The sequence below is a fragment of the Girardinichthys multiradiatus genome, chromosome 7 (genome assembly GCF_021462225.1).
Source record: "Girardinichthys multiradiatus isolate DD_20200921_A chromosome 7, DD_fGirMul_XY1, whole genome shotgun sequence".
Lineage (NCBI taxonomy): Eukaryota > Metazoa > Chordata > Actinopteri > Cyprinodontiformes > Goodeidae > Girardinichthys > Girardinichthys multiradiatus.
Window position 1 is genome coordinate 10,547,696 of NC_061800.1, and position 25,518 is coordinate 10,573,213.

Below are 25,518 nucleotides of genomic sequence, written 5' to 3' on the forward strand. Positions count from 1 at the left end.
ACACTGTTTCTACAAACATTTGTGAAAGCATTGGTCAATCTGAGAAGCTATGTGAATTCCAGTATGGTACTGTGATAGGATGCTACCTGTGCAACAAGTCCAGTCATGAAATTTCCGGCCCCTAAATATTCCACAGTCAACTGTGGTATTAGAAGAAAGTAGAAGTGATTGCGAACGACAGCAACTCAGCCATGAAGTGGTAGACCATGTAAACTAACAGAGAGACGAGCAGCAGATGCTGACGAGCACTGAGTGCAGAAGTCACAGACTTTCAATCGCTACAGACCTTCAAACTTTATGTGGCCTTCAGATTAGCTCAAGAACGGTGCATAGAGAGCTTCATGGGATGGATTTCCATGGCCTAGCAGCTGAATACAAGCCATACATCACCATGTGTAATGCAAAGCGTTGGATGCTGTGGTTTAAAGCACGCCACCACTGGACTGTAGAGCAGTGGAGGGGCGTTCTCTGGAGTGATGAATCACCTTCTCCATCTGGCAATCTGATGGAAAAATCTGGGTTTGGCGGTTGCCACGATAACAGTCCTTCTCCGACTGTATTGTGCCAGGTGTCAAGTTTTGTGAAGAGAGGATTTTGCTGTGGGGTTGTTTGTTAGGATCTGGGCTTGGCCTCTTAGCTCCAGTGAAAGGAACAGTTTGGAGATGGCCCCTCCCTCTTTCAATATGACTGTGCAACACTGCACAAAGCAAGGTCCAAAAAGACATGGACGAGAGAGTTGAGAGGTGTGAAGGAGCTTGATTGCCCTGCACATTGTCCTGACCCCAACCTGATAGAGCACCTTTGGGATGAATTATAGCAGAGACTGAGAGTCAGGCCTTCTTGTCCAATATCAGTTTATGACCTCACAAAGGTTTTTTCTGGAAAAATGGTCAAAATTTCCAATGAACACACTCCTAAACCTTGTGGACAGCCTTCCCAGAATAGTTGAAGCCACTCAAGTTCATATGTGAGTCAAGGCAGGTGAGCGAACACGTTTGGCAATGTAGTGAATATGTGTGAAATCATTCTTATGAAAAAAAAAACAATATGAATCTGCAAAACCTGTTTTCATTAGCTGTAAGCAGAAAATCCTTTTCTTTATGATTATGACTGTTTACATTATACGTAGATTCTCACTTTTATATTTTCCTTAAAGTAGCCACCCTTGGCTGTGATGACTGAAATATTAACCTCTGGCTGTCTCTCAATGAACCTCTGGGAAGTTTTGTCAAGACTCTTTGGAAAACAATTTCAGGTGACCACCTTATGAAGAATCTAAAATATAAAAATATTTAGAGTTATTTCACACTTTTTGTTCACTATATAATCCCATGTGTGTTTATTCATAGTTGTGTTGCCTTTGGTGGGAATCTACAAGTTAAATAGTCATGAAAATAAAGAGAACTGAGAAAGTGTATGTAAACGTTTTGATCGGTCATATATATATATATATATATATATATATATATATATATATATATATGACTGATATATATATATATATATATATATATGACTGATAGATATATATATGTGTCTGTATATATATATATATATATATGTGTCTGTATATATATATATATATATATATGTGCATATATAATTGTGAATAATAAATATTTCTAAGCATGAGTAGCTCTCCGATTCTTTCATTGTATAAAAGTAGCATATGGCAGATAAAAGGCTGGAGATCTCTGATCTGTTTAATGTGTTTTAATTAGTCAACTGAGTTACTAAAATAAATAAACTTCAATAATATTATAATTTTTTGAATACAACTGTATATATTTAAAATGGGGAAATTTAAGTTTGATATAAGACACAATTTCAATAAAGAAAGATGGTCTAGATATGGTTTAGGAAACATTTTGTTTTGTAGTCTGATGCCAATCCAAGTATCATCTGCATGGCTTTGAAATGTGGTGTCACATTTCCTTATTATGTAGCTGAGAGGTAGGATGTAAAGGGAGAGTGATACAGGCCCGAGAAAAACCCTGAGTTACTCCACAAGAGAGGAGAGTAGAAACGGCATGTTAAATTAGCTTTTCATGTAGAACTTTCGGTTATGTTATATTAATTTTTTACAAATAAGAAAACATTATTTGTCAAATTGACCTTTTACCACTGTTTTATATTGTTTAGTATTATGACTGCAAAATAAAGCAGATAACTTGGTTTAAATTATTAAAGTCAAATCTAAATGCTGTGAGTGCTGAAGGTTGCAGATGACACCACTGTCATTGGACTGATCCAGAACGGTGATGAGTTTGCATACAGGCAGCAGGTGGATCGGCTGGTACACTGGTGCAGTCAGAACTACCTTGAACTCAACCCACTCAAGACTGTGGAAATGGTGGTGGACTTTCGGAGAACACCACCTCCATACACCCCCCTCACCATCCTTAACAACACTGTGTCCAATGTGGACCACTTCAGGTTCTTAGGAACCACCATCTCTGAGGACCTGAGATGGTCTTCACACATAGACACTGTTTGAAAGAAGGCCCAGCAGAGACTGTACTTCCTGAGGCAACTCAAGAAGTTCAACCTTCCACAGGAGCTGTTGGTCATCTTCTAGACTGCCATCATTCAGTCTGTCCTGTCTTCATCCATCTCAGTGTGGTTTGGATCATCCACAAAACAGGACAGGTGCACACTGCAACAAATAATCAGGAATGCAGAGAGAATAATCAGGGCTGACCTTCCCTCCATCCAGGACTTATACAGGTCTAGGGTCAAGAAAAGAGCTGCTAAAATCTCTGCAGACCCCACACACCCTGCACATAAACTGTTTAGAGTTTTACCTTCAGGCCGCCGCTACAGAGCACTGTTTCACTAAAACCAGCCGCCACAGAGACACTTTCTTCCCCCAGGCTGTTTCTCTGAAGAACATTTAATAGAGTCCCAAACAACAGCATACTGAAGTTGCAAATGCACCTTTGTATATATGTATATTTAAGGACATAAAGATATATGCATAAATATATCGTATAACGCATTATTAAAAAAAAAACAGAAAAAAAAAAACAGAGAGCAAAGTGTACCGGAGTCAAATTCCTTGTTTGCATGTACGAACTTGGCAATAAAGCTGATTCTGAACATCCTTCCATCCATTCATACCTGCTTCTTCCATACAGGGTCGCGGGGTAGATGGTGCCCATCTCCAGCAGTCTACGGGCAAGAGGCGGGGTAAACCCTGGACAAGTAGCCAGTCCATCACAGGGCAACACACAGGACAAACAACCATGCACACACTCATACACACCTAGGGGCAATTTAGAAAGACCAATTTGCCTGACAGTCATGTTTTTGGACTGTGGGAGGAAGCCAGAGTACCCGGAGAGAACCCAAACCCAAACCCAAAAGACCGGGAGTCTGTCTGCAAACTCCGTGCAGAAAGACCCCTGGCCAGGAGTTGAACCCAGGACCTTCTTGCTGCAAGGCAACAGTGCTACCGACTGGTTTAAAAAAGTCAATTCCGATACATGTCACAGTTTGTGGTTGTGAAGGACCAAAGCATCAACAGGACATCAGTGGGCGAATGATGGATGGATATATTTTAATTTAAAAATGATTAACTTATCGGAAACACGGGAACCAGACAGACAGCAATGGAGAACCCAACAGCAAAGAGACAGAAAACAGGAACTTAAATACAACTGAGGTGGAAAGAACTACATGAAAAACTGGTGAGTGCAATTAACAGAAACACAAAAGGTGCGGGTTATGACTAATCATCAAATTATGAAAAAATCATCTGAACCTTCAGCCAGTATTGCATTTAAAAAACTTGCTGAGAATGTGTCAGAAAAATCTGCTGCAATACTTCCTACAGTTTATTGTGTAAGTACTGCTACATTAAATAAATAAATAACTAATTACACCATTCTGTAAAAGCTGCTCTGTGGACTTGCTCAAAATGTAAAAACAACACCACAGCAAAATATGTGAATGCATTCTGTAGGGATGGATTGTACTGTTTAAGACTTTGGTGCTGAATATATTGGCTCAGAGCAATATCTGTGTGCATGTTAAGATTAAAAGGTTGATTCATCATCTATTCATGAAACACTTTATAACCCTGCTCCCCCTTTTTTTTTTTTTACATAAAATAAAAAACACCATTCTGATATTTGTGTCAAATTGCTGGAATACACGAGTAATCCTGCTAAGATGAAAGCTAAACATGCCATTTCACTGCAACATTTACCTGGCTCAGCTCCAAGGGACACCTCAGCCACAGCCTGTAATTGTTTTTCTCCCAGTTTCTCTTGACTGACAGGGAAATTCTCACCCACAGCCGCGCAGATGGGATGATTATAAAAATGTGGCTATGAACAGGTGTGCATTTAGAGCCAACTGAGGGAGAACAGTTGTTTATAGCAGCTTTGCTTGCCCACGTACACTCACACACCACACTCACGATGTCTCTTGCAAAGCACAGGACAAGCAGCCCACCACAGATACTAACTTGCCATCTTGAGAAGGAATTTATTCATTTATCTGCAAATTAAAAACAAGCAAATGTCAAATATGACCAATTTCCAGCTTTCTTTGGATGATGGACTGCTGACAAGATGAGAAAATAACAACTCACCGGTTAGGATTTAAAAAGGAATAAATTAGATATATGTCTAAATGGTTCTAGCACATAAATCATTCTCAGTTCTGGTTCTGGCAAACATAAGGCCTGTTGAAGAGAGATTCCGTGCCTTCTTTTTAAAGTTTGTGGTTGTAATGTGACAACATATGAAGACGTTTAAGGGGTGTAAATACTTTAGCACTGTATGGCTGTAAAGACAACACCCCCTTGAAGATACCTCAGCACTTTGCAAGTCAACCGAGCCAGCTACGTGCTGCAACAATGTGTGCTTATATAAGCGAGGTATGACACACCATAATAGGGTGAGGCTCATGCCGGTCTCCACTTCGCACCTACTCCCCAACTACCTCCCTCAGCAGTTCAGCAGTAAAACGTCTGTGAGTCGATTTCAACCCCTTTGAGCTCATTCTTGCATAGCTGAGGAATATGTCTCGATCCTGCCTCCTGAAAGGGGTTAGAAACAGATCCCTTCTAGAAAGGTTGTTGCCATTTAAAATTCCCACTTTTCTTGATTACTAACTTAATGTTAAAATGTGTTTCAGTGGTCTGCGATGGACTGGAGACCAGTCCAGGGTGTACTCTGCCTCTTGCCCGTAGACTGCTGGGGACAGGCACCAGCTTCTTTGCGACCAACAATGGAAGTAGCAGTAGAAAATGACCGACTGACTGTGTTTCAGTGGTTTGTAAAATCCAATGAAGAGTCTAGAATTCTAATTGCTGAAAGCCTAACGTGACACCATGGAAAGATACTCTGTTTACTTGTTGTTATAAGAAAAACACAGTCCTTTCATTTGAGACATAAACAATCTCTTGCTGTCAGAACAGATTTGTAAATAGATAGGTTAATGAGTATTTACAAAGAATTTCAAACTCACTTTAGATATTTTTTGACTGTTAAATAAGTTTTTTAGTCAAACAGTTCTCCCCTTGGTTCTTGGCTGGAATAATGTCTAAGACGTTATTCCAGGAGCCTTGTGGTATGTTCAGATACAACGTTGAAAACCTCAAACACGTTGCAAACGTTTCAGAAAGAAGTATGATTTCTTTTTATTTGTTGACCAAGATTTGAACTTTTTGCATGCTGGATCTTCTGAATGCAACCAGCTTTTAAGTAGATTATTGGAACCTCGTGATCTGACTTTGACGTTAGAAGTTCGTACCGTAGTTGACTTTAAAATAATCTTTACTGTACAACAGCTGACTATCAACTGGTTGTGAATGGCAGTCGCAATTTCCCTGAAAAAATGCAGAGGAGCAAATTGTCAAGAATTTGAATACAGCACATCAATCAGGCATAACTATATGACCACTGATGGGTAAAGTGAGTTATTTTCTTGCTGTGATCGCAGCTGTTATTGGGTGGTATATATTAAAGAGCAAGTGAACACTGTGTCCACAAAGGTTCATGTGTTAGAAACAGTAAGATGTGAAAAAATTGGATTTAAGCAACTTTGACATGGTCCAGATTGTGACGACTAAACAAGAGTGTCAGTGGGAAGTAAGTTTTATTTATATAGCATCTTTCTCAGGCTGAAGTCACACAGTGCTTAACAGTAAAAAAATACAGAGCATCTTCAAAACTGCAGATCTTGTGGGTTGCTCCTCCTCTGCAGTGGTTGGTGTGTATCAAAGGTGCATCAAGTCCCATTGATGTAAGTGGGTTGCAAAGACAAGCATGCATGGTCCGATCAAAAAGATGAGCCGCTGAGGTTAAAATTACTGAAGGAATTAATGCTCATTTTGATAGAAACATGCTATCAGACACAGTCAATTACAACTTGTTGCATGTGAGGAAGCATAGCTGCACATCAGTCAGGGGGGAACCGCTATTCCCTAATGGTTTTGGCTGCTTTCACCAAAATAATGCACTCTGGCACAAAGGAAAACTGTTTCACGCATGGTTTGAGGTGCTGACTTATAGCCTCAAAATTAACCAAATCTAAAACCAATCGAGCATCTGTGGGATGTGCTGGACAAACAAATCTGATCCATGGAGCCTCCACCTCGCAATTTACAGGACTTAAAGGATCTGCTGCTAACATCTTGGAGCCAGAAATCACAGCCCAAATTAAGGGGTCCATGCCTTCGGGGCTGCATGGTAACAAGAGGGGCGCAACACTGCATTAGGGAGGTGATCATAATGTTATGCCAACTTTTGTGGATGTGATGATCACATAATCAATGCATTTGAATAGCAGCACCTAACTACAACACTAAGAACCTAACTGCAGCATTAAAAATGGACTTAATTTTACACACAGGGCTGCTTCTGTATGTTGGATTAGTCTGAATAATATTTAATACCAGTATGATGACTTAAAGACTAATTATGTCTTTGTAATTAAAACAGAAACACTGTGGAATATGCTGTACTTTGACTGAGATCTTTCCGAACTAATAATGTGAATACTATTATTAAAGTGGGATGGCAGACTTTATACGATCTATGAAAAACAATATTCTGTCTGTCTGCAACACATCATGTAAGCCGCGCTTTCAGACATTTTATGCCTAAAAACAAACTGCTCCTTTATTCGGTTTGCGGTAACGAGCCTGCGCCATACTCATAGCGGTAAATGAAAACTTTTAGCACTTATCTGTCACATTCCTAATTAAGTTTCTCTCAAATAACGCACTATATTGCTCCGTAATACTGCTGTAAAAGTTCATCTGTCTTAAAAAAAAAAAGAAAAAAAAGAAAATGAACTTGACACTGTTCGTAATGTAGCCATATAATAAGCGAGTTGTATTTTGAATTTAGCTTGATTTGTAATGTTTTTCAGAGGGCGCTGACAGCAACATAATTGACCGTGCTACAGTCATCCCATCACTCCTTTCCCTAACCGCCCACTCCCCGCCACACATCTGTTCTCTGTTTATTTTCATAATTTAGCACCCGGGGATTTAAAGTTTGCTCCCGTACCTGGACATAGTTGCTTTCGCAGTATTCCGCGACTCTTTCCAGGTTGGTAAAACTGTCCAGTAACGCTCTCCGTCCCGCAGGAATTTCCTCCTCCAGCAGCATCTGTAGCTCCGCCATCTTTACATAGTCCTTACTACTAACGGCTGAGGCTCGCGCTGACTGGACGCATCCTGCTGCATTCCAGGGCTGTGGGAAATTTCATAACTACGATGCGATACCTTAGAAATATTGGGAACATTCTGTTAGGTCTCTTATGGGTTTAGAGATCTGACTTTAGGAAGTGAACCTCGGCCGCGGGGGCAGCGGTTCTGGCAAGCCCCCTCCCCTTAACCCAACACTTCACATACAACCTAACAAACACCCACTCCCTCCGATATAGCTTGTTGTGCAAGTACTGTACTTTATTTACCAAAAGCATTATGAAATAAGCACAAACAAACATATACAAGTCCTCATTTTGTGTTTTCACAAATACATTGATGGTTTTAGAAAAATATCTAATGAAATATAATGTTTAAATAATCTCTGTTTAGCATAGACAGCTGCACAGTGGGTGCAAATCCTGGCCCCGCGTCTTTCTGCATGGAGTTTGTATGGTCTCTCCAGGTACTCCGTCTTCCTCCCATAGTCCAAAAGCATGACTGTCTCACTAATTTTCCCTTAGGTATGAATGTGTTTGGGCATGGTTGTTTGTCCTGTGTGGCTCTGTGTTACATGTCTTATCTTCTCTCTGCCCTTCATCCTGTCCAGCTACTAATGAATAAAGGCCTCTAGTGTCACCATAAATCTGTTGTTTAGAAATTGCATCATATCATATCATAATTATTATATAATAAACTAAATTATAATTAATACAAATTTTTGTCTATTTGAAGTTAGTTCGGTTTTGCAATTTTTTGCTTTGGAACCAAATCCAGAAGAAACATTTTGTCCACATCGACATTAGTATAAGATGTGTGATTATTATTGTATCGCATGTCTTGTTTTCACTTAATTAGCTACACTCAGAAAGCACAGGTTAAACATATTCTGACTATTTTACTGTCACAATTTTTTTTAAATTAAGTGAATAAAAACTTTTTCTGTAACATAAATTATATAAATTTGAGTCTGCTCTTCTGTTACAAGTACCTTTGATTTCACTCACTTTTGGAGCGTTTTCTCACAATAAAAGAATAATCTACATCTTCTAAATGACTAAATAGCATTTTTAGTTTGCAGTTCAGGATTTAGAAACCATGCTGCAAAATATATAAGCACTTTAAATATTGTGGGCCTATATTCTCCAGGTGAACATTAAAATATTTAGTACAGGTTCCCCTGCAGGCAAAGACTGTGAAACCACACAACAGTTACTGTACATAAACATGTCTTTATTTACAAAATAACATTTAATAAACAGTTGATACATATTTACTTGTACAAAATAATGAAATAAATAACCAACTGATTTATAAATCAAATACACCTGCTGACAGATATTCAACACAACTGGTTTTAGGCAGGGATGTCCAGGTTTTCGTCTCCTCTCGGGAATCCCTCCAGCTCCATCGTCATCAAAATTTCTGCTCACACACACACACACACATCCGTGTTTTACTATCTTTATGAGGACTTTTCGGTTACTTCCTTTGACTTCCATTCATTTTCCTTGATTTTTAGTGCCTAACCCTGACCCTAACACTAACCCTAACCAGTTAATACCTAACCCTAACCCTAACAATAACTCAATTCATACCCTAGTCCTAAACCTAACCCCTGTCCCAAGAACGGAATTTGAAAAAGTGAGGACCAGGAAAATGTCCTCACTTTGTCAAGATGTCCTCACTTTGCGATAAAAATACGAAAAATGGTTCTCACGCAGCAACAAGTACAAGAACACACACACACAAAATCTTTTTGAGTAGTGTGTTGCCTGTGAATATACTGTGTACTGTATATCAGGGATGCCCATGTCCAGTCCTTGAAAGCTACTACCCTGCAACTTTAAGACACATCCCTGCTCCAGCACACCTGAATCAAATGAATGGCTTGATACCAGGAGTCTGCAGAGCTGAATGACTGATGCTGATGAGGGAATTCAGACATTTGATTCAGGTGTGTTGAAGACGGGACGCATTTAAAAGTTCTGGGATAGTACCGGCTTCCCTGCAGTATATAATCCTACCTTTAGTGCCATCTAGTGGTAGAATTAAAAATGCCACGATGATGAACAATATACAAACACTGCAATCACGATGTACTAAAAGATGAAATTCCCTTTGTAACCCTGCAGCACACACTGCAAAGGGATGTTTCATTTGATTTCTGTATAAGAGCATCTGTCTCTTTCAATGCCTCTTTAAAAGTAAACAGTCGCTCTTGAATAATACTTAACCTGCATGTTATTTGTTTGTTTTTTTAAACTTATTTTGCATGCAAACCTGTAATGTGATTTTTCAAAAGCATCAAGCCAACAATGATGCTTTTTTAAATAATTTCTATCCACATTTGTATTATCTGAGATCAGAAGGCTGCCGTCTGGTAAATGTTTGAAATCGTCATAATGCCCAAAGCTTCCCTACATATTAGGGTCAAACAAAATTAGGTAACTAAGACAGTTTAAAATGTGCAAATGGACACATTATTCAGATATTTAAAACTTTTAATATGGTTCCATCACTTTTTGAGAAACCCGATTATGTGCCTAAATGTTTTATTTTTTATTTTGATTCTCATAGTAAGACCAGCTCAAGAAATAAACATTAGAGAAAAAAAATGCAGTTATTGAAAATGGTATTTCATAACAGATTTTATCCTGGTTATCCATACTATCCATACTAACCTTCTGTGTAGTCGATGTCTGGGCGTGTGGACACAACTGCCCAAGCCACGCCCACCAACAGCGCCACCACCAGATTGACCACGATCCAAGGCCGCAAGATCTGCTGCTCTGAGCCTGGAGGCCTGCAACAGTTAAAGGGTAAGCAAGTCTGTGGGGATAGATACACTGGTGTGACCCCTGGCATCGGGGTGTGAGAACTTCATCACCTCGGTCTGTGATTCTTATAACCTAGAAGTACAGAGATAACCTGGGTCATGTCTTACGACTCCTGAGACAACACTCTTCTACAGCCTTTTAACAAGACGCCTGTGGGTTTATGAACTGCCTGGGTCATGTTGAGGACCGTTACAAAAGATGTGGCCTGAACTGCTGGAGGAGAGCATACATCGACTGTCCTACACCAAACTGCCAGTTATATCCAGGCATAAAACAATCAGTATGTCTAATACCGTCATCATTTCAATACAATTACATGGCTTTTTGACATATAACGATTATTTTCATTCCAACCCTCTATTTGGGTGCTTAGCTTTTTTCAATTATTGTTTCTTAAAGGTTTTTGTCCAGACTGACATGATAACATTAAGCTGTTGCTGCAGATCTGTCAGCTAGAGATCCATGATGTGAATCTCCAACTCCACGAAATCCCAAAAGGTGCTCCATGAATTGAGATCTGGTGACTTTGGGATGATTTGAGCTTCATGACGTACTGGGAAGTACCATCAGAAGATGGGGGCAGTGTAGTCATAAAGGGATGGACACTGTCAGCAACAATACTCAAGTTAAATGATGTTTAACTGGCACTTGAAATATTCTGCACATCATTATACCCCCACCAACAGCTTTAACCAATAATACAAAACAGGATGGATCCATACTTTCAGTTTATGTAATAGTCTGACTCTTTCATCTGAATTTTATGGCTAAAATCAAGACTAATCGGACCACGCAATGGTTTCCAGTCTGTTTCTGTCCACTGTTGGTGAGCCTGTTTGAATTGTAGCCTCAGTTTCCTGTTCTTAGCTGTCAGGAGTGGCACCTGGTATGGTCTCCTGCTGCTGTAGCCCATCTGCTTCAAGGTTGAATGTGAGCTTGTGTGTTTTAAAGGTATTATTCCACAACAGTAGGGTTTTTAGCTGCTGCTACCTTTCTGTCACCTTGAACCAGTATGTCCATTCTTCTCTGACCTCTGACATTGAGAAGCTGTTTTCATCCACACAGCTGCTTCCTGGATATTTAGTTTTTCTTTTTGTCATCTTTGTAGACCTTAGAGATTGTTGTTTGTGGAACTTACAGTAAATCAGCAGTTTTTGTAATACTTAAGCAAAAACAACCATCAGTCAGTCAGTCAGTCAGTCATTTTCTACCGCTTATTCCATAGTGGGTGGAGGGGGAGCTGGTGCCTATCTCCAGCAGTCTATGGGCGAGAGGCAGGGTACACCCTGGACAGGAAAAAACAACCGTGACACAGTCAAATTAGTTTACTGCAAATTCCCTTTCTTTCCCATTCTGCTGCTCAGTTTGACCTTTAGCAAGTTGCCTTCAATGTCTAAATGCCTAAAAGCATCGCTGCAATGTGTTAGTCTGATTGCTTTTGTGTTAGCAAACAATTAAACAGGTGTTTTTAATAAAGTGACCAATGAGTGTGGTTCAGAACATGAGTTCTATCAAGGGTGCTTTTACTTAAAATGGTCCTTTTTCAGTTGGTTTAGAAGATCACTAAGGTAGAAGAAAAAAAAAAAACAAAGGTTCTCACCACAGGGTCTCATTGGCAGTAGGGTAAAGGTTGATGCGGTCACTGGTCATCTGCTGGCTGAGGGACAGTATCAGGGCTATGAAATACACTGAATACACATAGAGGAGTTATGAAAAGTTTATTATATCAACCACCATTATCATCATCAGGTTCATTTCCTCTGTCTTGTCTCACTTACAGAAGGAAGCCACAGCAACAGGGTCCAGAGTGAGGAAGCCTCTCAGGGCCATGGACGTCTTGGCCAGGTTGACCCTACAAGAGACACCCATTTTCAGATGTTATTCTGATACAGAAATGTAAACCTTTGAATGTTTTTTGCCCACATTTGCACACACAAAGACCTGTCGAATGCAGAGACCGTGCTGATGGCCAGCAGCAGGTACAGCAGAGACTGAGCCGGGTAGGCCAGAGGGTGATACTGCTGGAGCAGGTTGTGCAGTGTGGTCATCTGCTCGCCTGCCAGCACGTACACGACAATGATGTTCCACACCGCGTAGCCAGCCAGGAACCCATGGGAGAACAGACCAACCACCCTACTTGTAGAAGACATATGAGCAAAGTTATTATAAAACTGCTTAATTTATCGTGTTTTGGAGTTCATGTGTTGTTTCTGGTTGAATGGATTATTAGCGGACACCAAGCGATCAACAGACCTCGTTTAAAGGACAACAATTGTATAAAAATGCAACTATTATTGCAAAAAATATTTTGAAAAAATCTTAATATGTGCTTTTAAAATAGGTACATTCCACGATAATTACCTGGAAAACAATTTCTGGAAGTAAACTGAAATTAGTTTGAATGCTATAATCTGTGCTGCAATGATGGTAGGTGGTTCTTCATTTGACAGGGCTACAGACAGAGTCTATCTGCTACAGTTTATCTGTAGCCACATATACTTATTTTCAGAGTCTGCAGAGTATTTGGCACATAATAATTCAACCAAAACCTTTTATTCTATTGAGACAGAGAGGCACAGAGGTTGACCATGGTTGTAACCTTGAGACCTTCAAACCTTTCACATAACGTCACAATTTAAAGCAGTTTAAGGCTCCTTAACCAATATAAAACAACATTTCCTTTCCTTTCCTTTCCTTTCCTTTCCTTTCCTTTCCTTTCCTTTCCTTTCCTTTCCTTTCCTTTCCTTTCCTTTCCTTTCCTTTCCTTTCCTTTCCTTTTGTTTCCTTTCCTTACCCTACCCTACCCTACCCTACCCTACCCTACCCTACCCTACCCTACCCTACCCTACCCTACCCTACCCTACCCTACCCTTTTCTGACGTGGACTACTAACTCTACGGCGATCCTGAAGAAGGCGCAGCTTAGACTATTTCCTGAGGATTCTCAGGAAGAACAACCTGCGACCAGAGCTGCTGTTGTCCTTCTACCGTTGCTCTGTGGAGTCGATGCTGAGCTGCGGCATCTCGCTGTGGTTCTCCAGCTGCACTGCAGCAGAGAGGAAGCAGCTCCAACGGGTCATCAACATCACCCAGAGACTGACTGGCTGCCCTCTCCCCTCCCTGGAGGAGATTTACTCCACCCGCTGCCTCAGGAAAGCCCACAGCATCATCAGGGACTCCTCACACCTCGGTCACCATCTTTTTCAACTGCTCCCCTATGGGAGGCGTTTCAGGGCAATAAGGACAAAAACAGTAAATACATTCCGTGCAATTTCTTCAACACTAAGTGCAATATGCTACCTCATGTGCAATACTGGAACAACCTGTCAATATTCTTGTATATATATTTTTTCCACCTGCACAGTCCTTCTTATAACTTTTTTATAACTTTCTTTTTATAACTTTATAACTTTTTAAACTTTTTAATATTTATTTTCTTTAATTTGCACTACTTGCCTGCACTGTTTTGTTCTGTTTTGTTTTGTTTTGAAAATTGCGTTGCACCCATGTGGAGCAATGACAAATGAAGAATTCTATTCTATTCTATTCTATTCTATTCTATTCTAGTAGGTTTGTATCAGTTATGCTTACAAACCTGCACAACTCTGCTTACAGACTGGAAAGCGTGTTTCCAGTAATTATTTCTGCATACAATGACACATTGCTAGAAGACATATATTAGACTGGGTTTTTAATTTCCCAAAAACGTTTCACCTGTTTCTACTTTTTCTTTGTTGATTATTTTTTGTGTTTTCTTAACATATGAAAAAATCTTCATGTACACTTTTTACATTCAACGATAACTGGAAAAACAGTAAATAGTTTCTGTCATGATCTGAGCATATTTGAGTTTTGTTTTGGACCTTGTTCATGATTGTTTTCCATGTGGTGCTTTGATTCATTTACTTTAAGTGTAGTTTCTTGTTCTGATTTTGGTGTATGTTTTCTAGTTGTCACTTTTATTCCTTAATTATTTTTTGTATTCTGTTCATTATGTATTTTAGTTGATGTTTGGCAAGAGATTCCTTTGGTTAGATTGTTTTATTGCTTCTCTGTTCAGCCCATTCATGCTCTTGTTTTCACTCCCTGCCACAGTCAGCTTGCAATCAGCTTCATTGTTCCACTGGCACTCTGCAAATTAGTCTCCTAGCTTCACCTATGTATATACTCCTCTGTTCTGAACATTTGTCGCTGGATCAATGTATAATGTCATCTCATCTACTCTTCACTTCTGGTTTTGCCAAGCCATTTTCATGTCCAAGCCTTTTTTTTTGGTCTCTGCTCCATGTTTTTGTCGACCTCCTGCCTGTCTGTAAGGTTTTGCTGATTTATTAAACCTTTTAGTTACACGGATCTGCTGCTGCCTGTCTGCATTTGCAGTTTCCACTATGACAATTGCCTTAAAAGACTGTTTAACAGCAATATGGTAGGGAAAGAGATGGAAAAACCATCCAAACGGAAGAGTCAGAGGTTGGAACTAAGTGAATAAATATACAAATTTACTTTCCTTCCAGAAAAAGGTTCAGTGTCCCTCTCCTACCCCTGAACCATAGTGTAACCAATCATATTAGCAGGTTTGGCTTAACTATGTAAAAAAAAAAGATCTTATCATAAGTACTTAGCAACCAGTGTGTCATATTTAAAGTGAAAAGGAGCAGATGTTATGTCACATGAAACAAGCCTGTCTGCTTTGGTTGGTTGTTATCAGCTAACCTGAAGCCGTTGTGAACCTTTAAAGCGATGTCCCTTGTGGTCGAGATCTGCCTGGAGTCCATGTAGTCGTCTGTGAGATCTGAGTGTCTGAGCTGCTCCACTTGGTCTGCCTGGAAACGCCCTGTACACACACAAGCTACCATCAAATTGAAAGGATACAACAGAGACTTACATGTTCTGGAGACATTCATTAAAACTACCTTAGCAGCACACTTGTCAGACGTGGAGTTGGAGCATGTACCATGTTGCCAAAAGTATTTGTCTGTCTACTTTTACATGTAAATGAACTTTGATGACATCCTATTCTCAATCTTTAAGGTCCAATTTGTTGATGGACCCACACCTTCCCAGCAATAGTAACTTTATCTATTCTGTAAACATATTCAACAAGGTTTAGGAGTGTGTTCATAGATGAGAAAGTCAGAACTGCAGCCTTCGCTCTAAGTCATCCCGAAGGTGTTAAACAAGGTTGAGATCAAGGTCTCTGCAGGCCAGTCAGATTTATTCACACCAAACTTTATACACCTGCAGCCATGGAAGCGATTGGAACACCAAAATTCATTGATTTGGTGGTGTGACCCAATAATTTTGAAATATACTCTATATAACGGTATATACGGCACGGTGGCGCAGTTGGTAGCACTGTTGCCTTGCAGCAAGAAGGTCCTGGGTTTGACTCCCGGCCGGGGGTCTTTCTGCATGGAGTTTACATGTTCTCCCCGTGCATGCGTGGGTTCTCACTGGGTACTCCGGCGTCCTCCCACAGTCCAAAAATGTGACTGTTAGGTTAATTGGTCTCTTTAAATAGCCCTTAGGTGTGTGTATGATTGTTTGTGTGTTGCCCTGCGATGGACTGGCGACCTGTCCAGGGTGTAGCCCGCCTCTCACCCATAGACTGCTGGAGATAGGGACCAACTTCCCCATGAGCCACTATGGAACAAGCGGTATAGAAAATGACTGACTGTATAGGACACTTTTGATGATTTTGTTTGTCCAATATGGGCACAGTAAACCCAGAATTGGAGGAAATTTCAAAGGTCAGCTGAGGTCTGCTGTTTGTTACCCTTACACTGCTGTGAAAAGGTAGACATATTCCCTCTTCTTTTGCTTTTTTGTCACACCTAAATAATTTAAATAAGTGTTTAAAATATTCAGAGTAATTACAAAATGGATTTTTGAAATGATCACTTTGGAGGGACTATGTCTCTTGGCTGGCCTGGGAACGCCTTGGGCTGCCCCTGGAGGAACTGGAGGAGGTGTCTGGAGAGAGGGACGTCTGGGCATCTCTGTTGAGTCTGCTGCCCCCGCGACCCGGTCCCGGATAAGCGGAAGACGACGAGTACGAGTACTTTATTTACTGAGGAAAAAAAGCTAACCAAAACAACGTGGCTCCCCTAACCCTAACAGCTAATTATGCCACCTTCCTTGTATGTTTTTTTTCAAAGGTCTTGGGGAAAGGTCTTGAGGAACATCCAACATTTGTTTTGGTAAATGTGAGACAGACCTTTGTGCTGTCTTTGTTCAGTAGTGGCTTGGGAACTCTCCCATGGATGACATTTTTGCCCACACTCTTTCTTGTTGAATTATGAACTCTGACACTAATTACGGTAAGTGTGGCCTTCAGGAGTCCTCAATGAGCTCTTAGAGTAATTTTGCAAAGCTGACCATTCCTGGAAAGGCGCATCAATGTTCCTGTTAGTCGTTTTGCTTTTCACATAATGTATGTATTTGGATTATGTTTGCTTGTTTATTTTTGTCACTAAGGGTGTTTCATACTCAGTGTTTTCTTCTGTGTTGTATTTCTTAACTCTTTCTTGGATTATGCACTTTATGTATTGGTTTAGATTGCACTTTAGCGTTAGTCTTTTGGCTTCGTTTAATTAGGTACTTTTATGTCCTGCCTTGTTCCTTACGTGTCTATTTCTGTGTTTATCAATCACTTTCCCTTAGTCTCCCTGCTTACGTTCTTCCCTGGCTACACTGCATTACACTGCAATTATCACAACTGTCTGTCATGCCACACATCCAGCATCCCAATAGTTGCAAGCCTTTCTGTTTCCTTATTTCCTCGAGAGATTCTTCCATTCTTCCATGCTTGACTGAAGGACGTCCGACAGGAATCAGTCGGACGTCCTTCAGTTTGCCTTGTCCTGATCTGTTGGTGTCTGGTAAGTGAACATTCGTCTTTAAAATGCTACACCCATCTGCTCTGTTTTTTCTTCACCACATCTAAGATTTCCATGTTTTCTCCTCCTGTTAGATAACGTCTCTGACTCTGGTTCAATGGAGTCCTAAAACCTTAGGAATGGCCATGTAACCTTTTCAGTCTAATAGATGTCTTTGTTTCTGATCTGTTTTTGATTATTTTTTTTTTAGAAAGGGTGTGATGTGTTGCTTTTTGAGATCTTTTTGCCTACTTCATGTTGCTAGACAGGTTCTATTTAAGGGAGTCGTTTATTCAGCATGTCAGGCATTAATCAGGCCTGCGTGTGGCTCATGAAACTGGATAAAAAATGTGGATAATCACATGTAAGTCATGATTTAACAACTTTTTCACATGAGGCCAGGTTGGTTTGGTTTGGATTGCTTTTTTTGACTTCATACATGAAATCACCATTTAAAAACCACATTTTGTTTTCACTCAGGTTATATTTGTCAGATATTAAAACTGGTTTGATTATCTGAAATGTTTAAGTGTGCAAAAACAAACATGTTTTAACAGAACTGTATATAGTGTGGTGCAGACGTCTTTAGTTAAATCTAAATTGTTTATGTAAAGCCTACAGTAGTGGTGATTGTTTGACATACAAAATAATACCCATACTATTCAAAAGTTAAGGATTCTTATGATTCATAAGAGACAACACATTGAAAACCAGAACAAAACAGATTTTATGCCTATAGGGTGGATTAAAATGAATAAACAAAGAAAAATGTTGAATAAAAAATATCCATAGTCATTCAAAAAGAGCAACTTTTTACTGATTAAAACAAGTCAGACTTTTTTTAATGGAACATTTAAAGAAATGCTTAACACAGTTAATATTTGTCATCAGTGTGAACATAAACCGTTGACCTGTTAATCTGTATGTATGATTGTTTTCTACTCACGGTTCCTCTCCACAAAAACCTTGCCGACCGGCTGGCTGTGTCCGTGTGGGGCGGAAAACAAGGAATGCTGCGGAATGGGTGACTGAGCATCAGTGACGATATCCTCGACTTCAGCTTCCATATCGTTGCTGTAATGCTCTGTTCCCTTCGCCTTCCTGTCAGGAGAAGAACAAACAGGAGTTTGAAATGGCAACTTGCTTTTTCAGCCAAACTAAAGTATCTTTAGTAAACTGCTTCCAGTGAAGACAAGTAAAGCAGCTTTAGTTCAGAAAAACACATTCAGATATACATATATCTGTAAAAAGAGTAAAACAACGTAGGCGTGCTGTTGCAAAAATACTTCACTGAAATGATAAATCGGTGATGAAAATATTACATTGTTTTTCAGGATTTATTATTCAGCTAAATTACACTAAACAGTTTTAGAATTATGATGTAATATGAATAAACAGTTGAAGGTGAAATAATGGTTTCCCAGAAACAATTGTTTCAATGGTTTCAACATTACTTTGAGTAGATGTCAGCTCAAGGTGTCATATCAGTGCAATAGCTTCCTGTTTAACGTTTAATCACTTTCTTCTTTACTCAACGAATCTTTACTTAATTTTTATTTGAAACCGCAGTTCTAACTTTCAGAGTTACTGGTTGTTTGCTTTTGATCAGTAACCATCTAACGTTCTCTGATGGCATTACCAGATCAAATTGTTTCATCATTTTACTCCTGGTGCAGTTACTGGACTCATTGCTGGTACCTACTTCTTCCTTTTTGTCTTCCTGGTGACGGCAACAGTCATTTCCTCTCCTTCCCCGACCACTTCGGTCATATTACCGTTTGGTACATCCCCATGTTCTGTTTCCAGATCTGTCCAAACAACACATGGTGCAAGGTTCACAACCAGGCATTCATTATGACTTTAATGATTGGATCAATGGATCCGAACAATAAACATTATTCAGTATATCACTCAATATTAGATTGTGTTACCTTTTCACAGCATTCCCATCTCACTAAGGGAACTTTTGACCCATTGCTGTAAAGTAAATTTGGTGACTGGTATTCATCAATATTGTAGCAACATCCTTCACAAAAACATTACTCAATACTACTGATCACCCTCACTATACTACATAGAAATCACAAAACGGATAAATATTTCAACAACTTTGAAAAACAGCTGCTCATAGCAGTTTTAATTGACTGCTTTTCCAGTTTCCACAGTTAGCTGTGCTACAGTGCTAGAAGTAGCTTATGCATAAACACAAAAGTAAATTAAGATCAGGCGATACAGTGGCACCTAAAATTATTCAACACATACTGCATATTGCACTCCCATGCAAAAGCTGATTTTAAAAATTGATTTTACATAAATATTTACCCTAATTAAAAACTGCATACTAATTTCAATTTCTACTGCAGTCTCATAACTATTAAACCTCCTTCATGCAAATCAGGTTTGGTCTTTGGAAAAATGTGCTGCTTCACTTGCAGACTTTCTTTTTGGAAAACCAAGCAAGGGTTTGAATATTTACCTTGCCACCTCAAATACTTGGACTGTTAATGTTAATGGCAATGTTTCACAGCAATTGGAAATATTAATAAGTCAAGAGTATTGTCCGAAAAGTTTAGCGGAGAGACAATTGGCTAGCACAAACAAAGGAAAAAGATGGCAAAGGCATTGGATGTTCCTAGAGATTCCAGCTGTATCTAGGAACCAAAGAGACACGATGTCAAAAACCCTCGACTGGAAGCAAAAAACCTGCAGCAACACTTGGAGGCAGCAGCCACTGTGGTTTCAGTTTTTGCAGAAAGGCTACTAAATGCTGAAGGGCTTCATACCTAAACACCAAAAGCTTCATGCCTAAACACAAAAAAGTCAGCTCCAGTTTGCCTATGAATATATAAATAACCAAAGAGGTTTTGGGATCCTGCTTGGAGGAATTATTAATGAAACCTGAAACTTTTCTGATCCATGGCTCAGCAGGAAGGTGGAAGTACCCAGAATAAAACATATGCTGAAAAAAAACATACATATAGCCAGCCTCGCTTGTTGTATGATTTACATTGAAATTGTTTGATTTGTTTTCTGCAAACAGAAGCACGTTTGTTTGTTCTGCCAATTAACCAAATGTGTAGTGGGAGTTAAATAATCGTACATTCATTTCACATGCAAGTGTAGCTGCATTTTGTTTACGTTACAAAAATAAAATGCAGCTACAGTTGCATGTTGTCCTGAAATACAGTGGACATTTTTGTTTGCATCGCTGCCTATAAATTTCAGACAAGTTTATATCAACCTGCTGGTGTAACTGTTAAGTTGATATACTCTTCATCTTCTGGAAGTGGGTTCAGTTCAACAGCGGGAACCCAACTGAAAGATAAGATGACTTTTGTTATGAATTGTCTAAATATTAATATAAAGTAAATCGAATTTACTGAATTCATTGCATTGATCTTATTCTACAAAGACAAGTTGGGCTAAAGTTAAGATGAATTACAGAGCCTAAGGTTGTACATTAACCGAATATGTTAAAAAAAAGGGCACCTTCTTAAAAAACGAGATCATATATCTTAAAGGTCTTAGATTGCCATGTGTGATTTATTTCTAGTTGTGCTGATCGTAAGCAGGGTTAAACTACATGTGGAAGAACAATCCTTTCTGCGACCATATGAGGGGAGATTATGGAAGCAGACCTTCAACCTAGAAAAAAATTATTTTTGCTTTTTCTTTAGATTTTTGCAGGTGTTAATTGTAGCCATCTTGTTCTAGAAAGTACAGTTTATAGCTTGTACAAAAACAGTAAATTGTCCTCAGCTATTATTAAGATTTTGTTTAGGTTTTACTGATTGTTTCTGTTCAGTATATTTTAGGATTTGTCTTATAATAATCCATACACAGTTTTTCTGCTGTGACCATTTTTACATTGGCTCATAAGTTTAAACAGAATAGGAGGTTAATCATAGTTTAGTTTGATAAGATTTAATAATCTGTCATACTTCTTAAGGGTCAAATGTCCCTATAGGAATGAGATTTACACATAATTAACGTAAGTATACATGAAAATTTACCAGGGGCGACGATGGCTCAGGTAGTAGGTGTTTGTTGCCGGTCCAATTGTGTCCGTGGGCAAGACACTTTACTCGCCCTGCCTGTTGATGGTGGTCAGACAGCCCAGTGGTGCAGCTTGTAAGGCAGCCCCACTTCTGTCAGTCTGCAATGTAGCCTACAACTGCGACTGGGTGGAAGACTAATCATAGTGTAAAGCTCTATGGAGTCCTCGGACTTTATAATGCGCTATACAAGTGCAGACCATTTATCATTTTATAGTAATTAATTTGCTAAATTCATGAAAATACTTCCATAACAAGAGAATTACCCTTATACTCAATGGTTTAAGTACAAAATGGTTTGTTTAAGGCTATAAAATGGAAAGACAGATGAGATGACTACAGGTTGGGGAAGCGTGAAATTTGATCCAGAGCAGTTAGTGTGTAATGCTTCATGAAGGCTGGATGTTGTTTCTCAGTTGTAATCAATGGGTTTTGAAGTTGATTCCAACCCAGCTGTTGTGTACAGTAAAAGCTCATAAAATGTTCATACCAATAGTTGATGCCCTCTTCTTTTTCTTCTTCCTGTGTGGAGCTGTGTCATGCAGATCTGGGGTCAGATGGTCTCTGCTGTCAGAGTTACTCCTGTTGGTCGTGTTCTCCATCTCCACCTCCAGCCCCACTGCAGCAGAGCAGCACAGAACAGATACTGCTGAGTAAAACAGAAAAGACTTGCAGGTGGAGCTGCAGGTGGTGCATGCTCACCTTCGCCCTGTTCCTCTGCTTCTATCACATCCTTCTTCACTTTTTTCTTCTTGCTCTTCACTGTCGGCATAGTGACGTTTCTCTGTGAAATTGCCGTTCAAGTTCCTTTTGTGTGAACAACATTGAAGATGTTTGAAGACTGACTGTGTTGAAAGGTCCCCACCTTTATAAGACTAATTTAGGTCACCAGACGAATGTTTAATGAGGATTTTGAGGTGGCCGTGTGGTGATGCATGTTAGAGATAACTGGATTAGCCTGAGAACAGGTGGCGGAGCAACGCATTGGGAAACATATCAAAGAGCACAAACTGTGCACTTTCCAGCATGGTTAGTTTTATACCCATCAGTGCCATCTGCCAAATGTCTAATTTCACAAAAATTTGTGAATCTGCACAAAAACATTTGGCCTCAGAGCCAAAGCCAGCCTTTAGACTCTTTCCATATGACCCTCAATTATCTCAGATTAAAAAAAGACAAAATCTGAATTCATTTATAAAGAACCTGTATTTTGTAGTACATTTTTAAAATATTGATCCTCCAGGCCTTAAGACGTGTGCAGAGTAACAAAGCACTGGTTTCCCACCTGTTGCTGTGCACTGATCGTCAGCTGGCTGAAAGAGCACTAGTACACTTTTCCTTTACTGAGAAAAAAAGACAAATTTGGAAACTAATGGAGTACCACCTATCACTGCTATTCAGTTAAAAGCTGAAGTTAACAAGCTACTGTTAAGCAGCTGTATGCTTGCTGGCTACCCAGCAGATATCATGACTATTTAACCACCCGGTATGTACTGGTTAGTATAGCCATTCTATAAAGGGCAGAATGAAAAAATTGTATGTGCAGTAAATACTTTAAAACCCTCAGTAAATGTACTGGTCATTAATTTTTCTTGAAAATTGAACAACAGTAAAAACATTATTTTAACTGTAAAGTAAAAATAATGTTTGCTTTTCTGTTTTAAATAAAAGCAACTAATTTTCTTCAATCAAGTCTTACATCTTTGATGACTAAAACAAGGATTTCTGATGAAATTCAGGCGTTGTATTACACTTATAACATGGAATTATTGTCAGACAGGGATCCAAACCCTATGCTGTTTGTCTTTGAGCATAATTTAACATTCAAACATTTCACAGTTATCTATTTTTCTTTAAATATTTCTCAATAGGTCACTTTCAATCTTTATTAAACTGATAAAGCATAATTTTTACCCTGATATAAATGTGTTTAATTCATGTTAAAATAATGATAATAAACTAGATTAACATCAGTTAATGTTAAATTTCTTGATTAATTAAATAAAGTACGTTTTAGTCCAGTCCTTCACTATATACTCCAGCTTAGGGTTTCCTTCTTCTTACTCTGAATCTGGGAATTTTAATATTATCAGGAAACCTAAATCTACATTTAAAACTTTTGTTGTCAAGTCTAACCAGTAAAAGTCCTTGAAGGGTCACGGGAGGCTGGTAACCTATCTTCGCCAGTCACTAGGCGAGAGTACCCGAGCTGGTGGTACACCAGTCCATCACAGGGCAACACTGAGACACATAGGACAGATAACCAAGCACACACACATACCTAACAGTCATCTAACCTTCCTGCTGAAAGGCAACAGTGCTACCAACTGTGATAGCCCAGTGTAGTGTGATGTAGACAGTCAATGTGACAAAATGTCACATTTCTGAACGAACTGAACTGGAATATTATTTTAATAAGTTTGATTTGTTCTGAAACGAATCAAAGTCATTTGATACACGGAGAGAAATATAGGTCTCGAGTCTTTGGGGCACGAGTATAAGTCAAGTCTGAAGTCTTTCTGTTTGCAAACTTAGTGCATCCTGAGTCCAAAAGAAGAGTCAGAATCACAGGACCACTTTAAGCCTTAAACTTAGGTATAAATGCCATCACACTCTGGTATTTTATTTTAAGATTATAATACTGTGAAACTCATACCAGGCCATACCTACATGTCATCAACATTCACAATTTGAAAAGGTAAAACATATTAATACGTTTTGATGACAGCAAGGGAAACTTTTAAAGTGCTGTTTCAAGGAATATAATATAAAGTACATCCTGATGTACATACATGTACATTGATTGACGTTCTTATATCCAATCATGAAGTACTATCGCTACTCTAGAAACAACTTTTTGCACGATGCGCTTTTGTATTCTCACCTGAGCAGCTAAGTCAGTCTGTAGAGATAAAATCCTGCAGGTGGTCCCTCTGTGTGTCTGATCTTATCAAGGCAAAGTGTCTTATAGCTAGGCAGAGAAGAAAAACTCCTTTATCTTTTAGTCTTCTGGTTTAGTCCCAGAATTGTCTTAAAACTGACTTCTGGTTCATTTGGATGAAAGCCTGAAATCTAACCAAAAGGTGAGGAGTTAAACCATAGCTAAAAGGAAGCACAGACACACCAGGTCTGTACCTTCGACACTGATGTCAGGGTTTAAAGTGGATCATGTGCTGAGCCCTGACAGCTTCTGGAAGCTTTGTGATTGGCTAATCAGATGTGATGTCACCTGTGGACAGAGCTATAATTTAACTATTGATGCTAATAATCTTGCTGTTCTTCATGCTTAGCAGCGTTTCCATCTGTAGTCTGATTTCATTTATTAGGTAGAAAAAGCTATCCAAACCATCTTGGTTCTATGTGCAAAAGAAATTTCCACCCTCATTAAATTGTGAAATAACGGTGGCTAAGCAAGTATTTTTGAAATGCTGACTTTAATTTCACTCTTTATAATTACAGCCAAACGTGTGAAATCAAAAGATCTTCTAAACAGAACCTGTCTGATAACCTTAAGTAGGCTCAGCAATCTCAAAAAGCAAGTAATCATTTACCAATCTGAAGAAATTCAAGAACACATAAGACATATATCTATCTGGAAAGGCTCCAAAGCCATTTCTAAGTCTTTGGAACAGTGAGAGCCATTTAACAGTCATATTCAGTAAAGTACAATATGGGTTCAGATGAGGCTCGTTTGTCAGATTAAAAGTACCTTTTGAAGACAACATTTAAATTCAAATTAAAAAATCCTTAATTCATCCCGAAGGGAAATTAAATGTTGTTGTAGCTCATATTATACAGGTTTCTTCAAAGAGCTGCTGTAGATCCTGATGGCTGTGAGCAGGAAGGATCTCCTGTTGCGCTCCGTCTTACAGTGGATCTAAAGAAGCCTCTGACTGAAAACTCATGAGGAAGATGCTCAGGGTTCTCCAAGATGTTCATAATTTCATGAAGAATCCATCTTTGCACAATGATCTCCAGAGGTTCCAGAGGAGTCCCCAGAACAGAGCCAGCCTTCTTTATCAGCTTGTTGAGCTTTTTTAAGTCTCTGGCACTGATGCTGCTTCCCCAGCAGATGATGGC

General features: G+C 39.2%; 2 protein-coding genes across 3 annotated transcripts in view; both read right to left on the reverse strand.

Annotated features, from left to right (window-relative positions):
- LOC124871215 (abl interactor 2-like) overlaps positions 1-7,803 on the reverse strand; it is a 59,766-nt gene extending 51,963 nt beyond the window's left edge. Inside the window, exon 1 of the mRNA XM_047370335.1 lies at positions 7,527-7,803. Within this exon, the coding sequence (XP_047226291.1) occupies positions 7,527-7,643 (117 nt within the window). The 5' untranslated portion in view covers positions 7,644-7,803. The remainder of the gene's footprint in view (positions 1-7,526) is intronic.
- Positions 7,804-8,878: 1,075 nt separating this feature from the next.
- Positions 8,879-24,574, reverse strand: LOC124870955 (transmembrane protein 237A-like). 2 transcript variants are annotated; one of them, XM_047369854.1, is made up of 11 exons: positions 24,323-24,574; positions 22,141-22,245; positions 21,929-22,057; positions 19,086-19,191; positions 18,330-18,484; positions 15,219-15,339; positions 12,448-12,639; positions 12,285-12,358; positions 12,107-12,194; positions 10,351-10,472; positions 8,879-9,091 (listed from the first exon to the last, which is right to left on the reverse strand). In XM_047369854.1, the coding sequence occupies exons 2-11, from the start codon at positions 22,208-22,210 to the stop codon at positions 9,024-9,026; spliced, it is 1,125 nt and encodes a 374-aa protein (XP_047225810.1). In that variant the 5' UTR covers positions 22,211-22,245; positions 24,323-24,574; the 3' UTR covers positions 8,879-9,023. The 2 variants fall into 2 exon arrangements, with proteins under 2 accessions (XP_047225810.1, XP_047225809.1); XM_047369853.1 differs by having other exon boundaries at positions 12,448-12,642.
- Positions 24,575-25,518: the final 944 nt, after the last annotated feature.

Coding starts and splice junctions, on each gene's coding strand:
- LOC124870955 (XM_047369853.1), bottom strand. CDS start 22,210: ATGCCGACAGTGAAGAGCAAGAAGAAAAAAGTGAAGAAGGATGTGATA. Junction 19,192..21,928: donor GAAGAGGGCATCAACTATTG/GTATGAACATTT, acceptor TTGTTTGGACAG/ATCTGGAAACAGAACATGGG. Junction 12,359..12,447: donor ACGGTCTCTGCATTCGACAG/GTCTTTGTGTGT, acceptor TGTCTCTTGTAG/GGTCAACCTGGCCAAGACGT.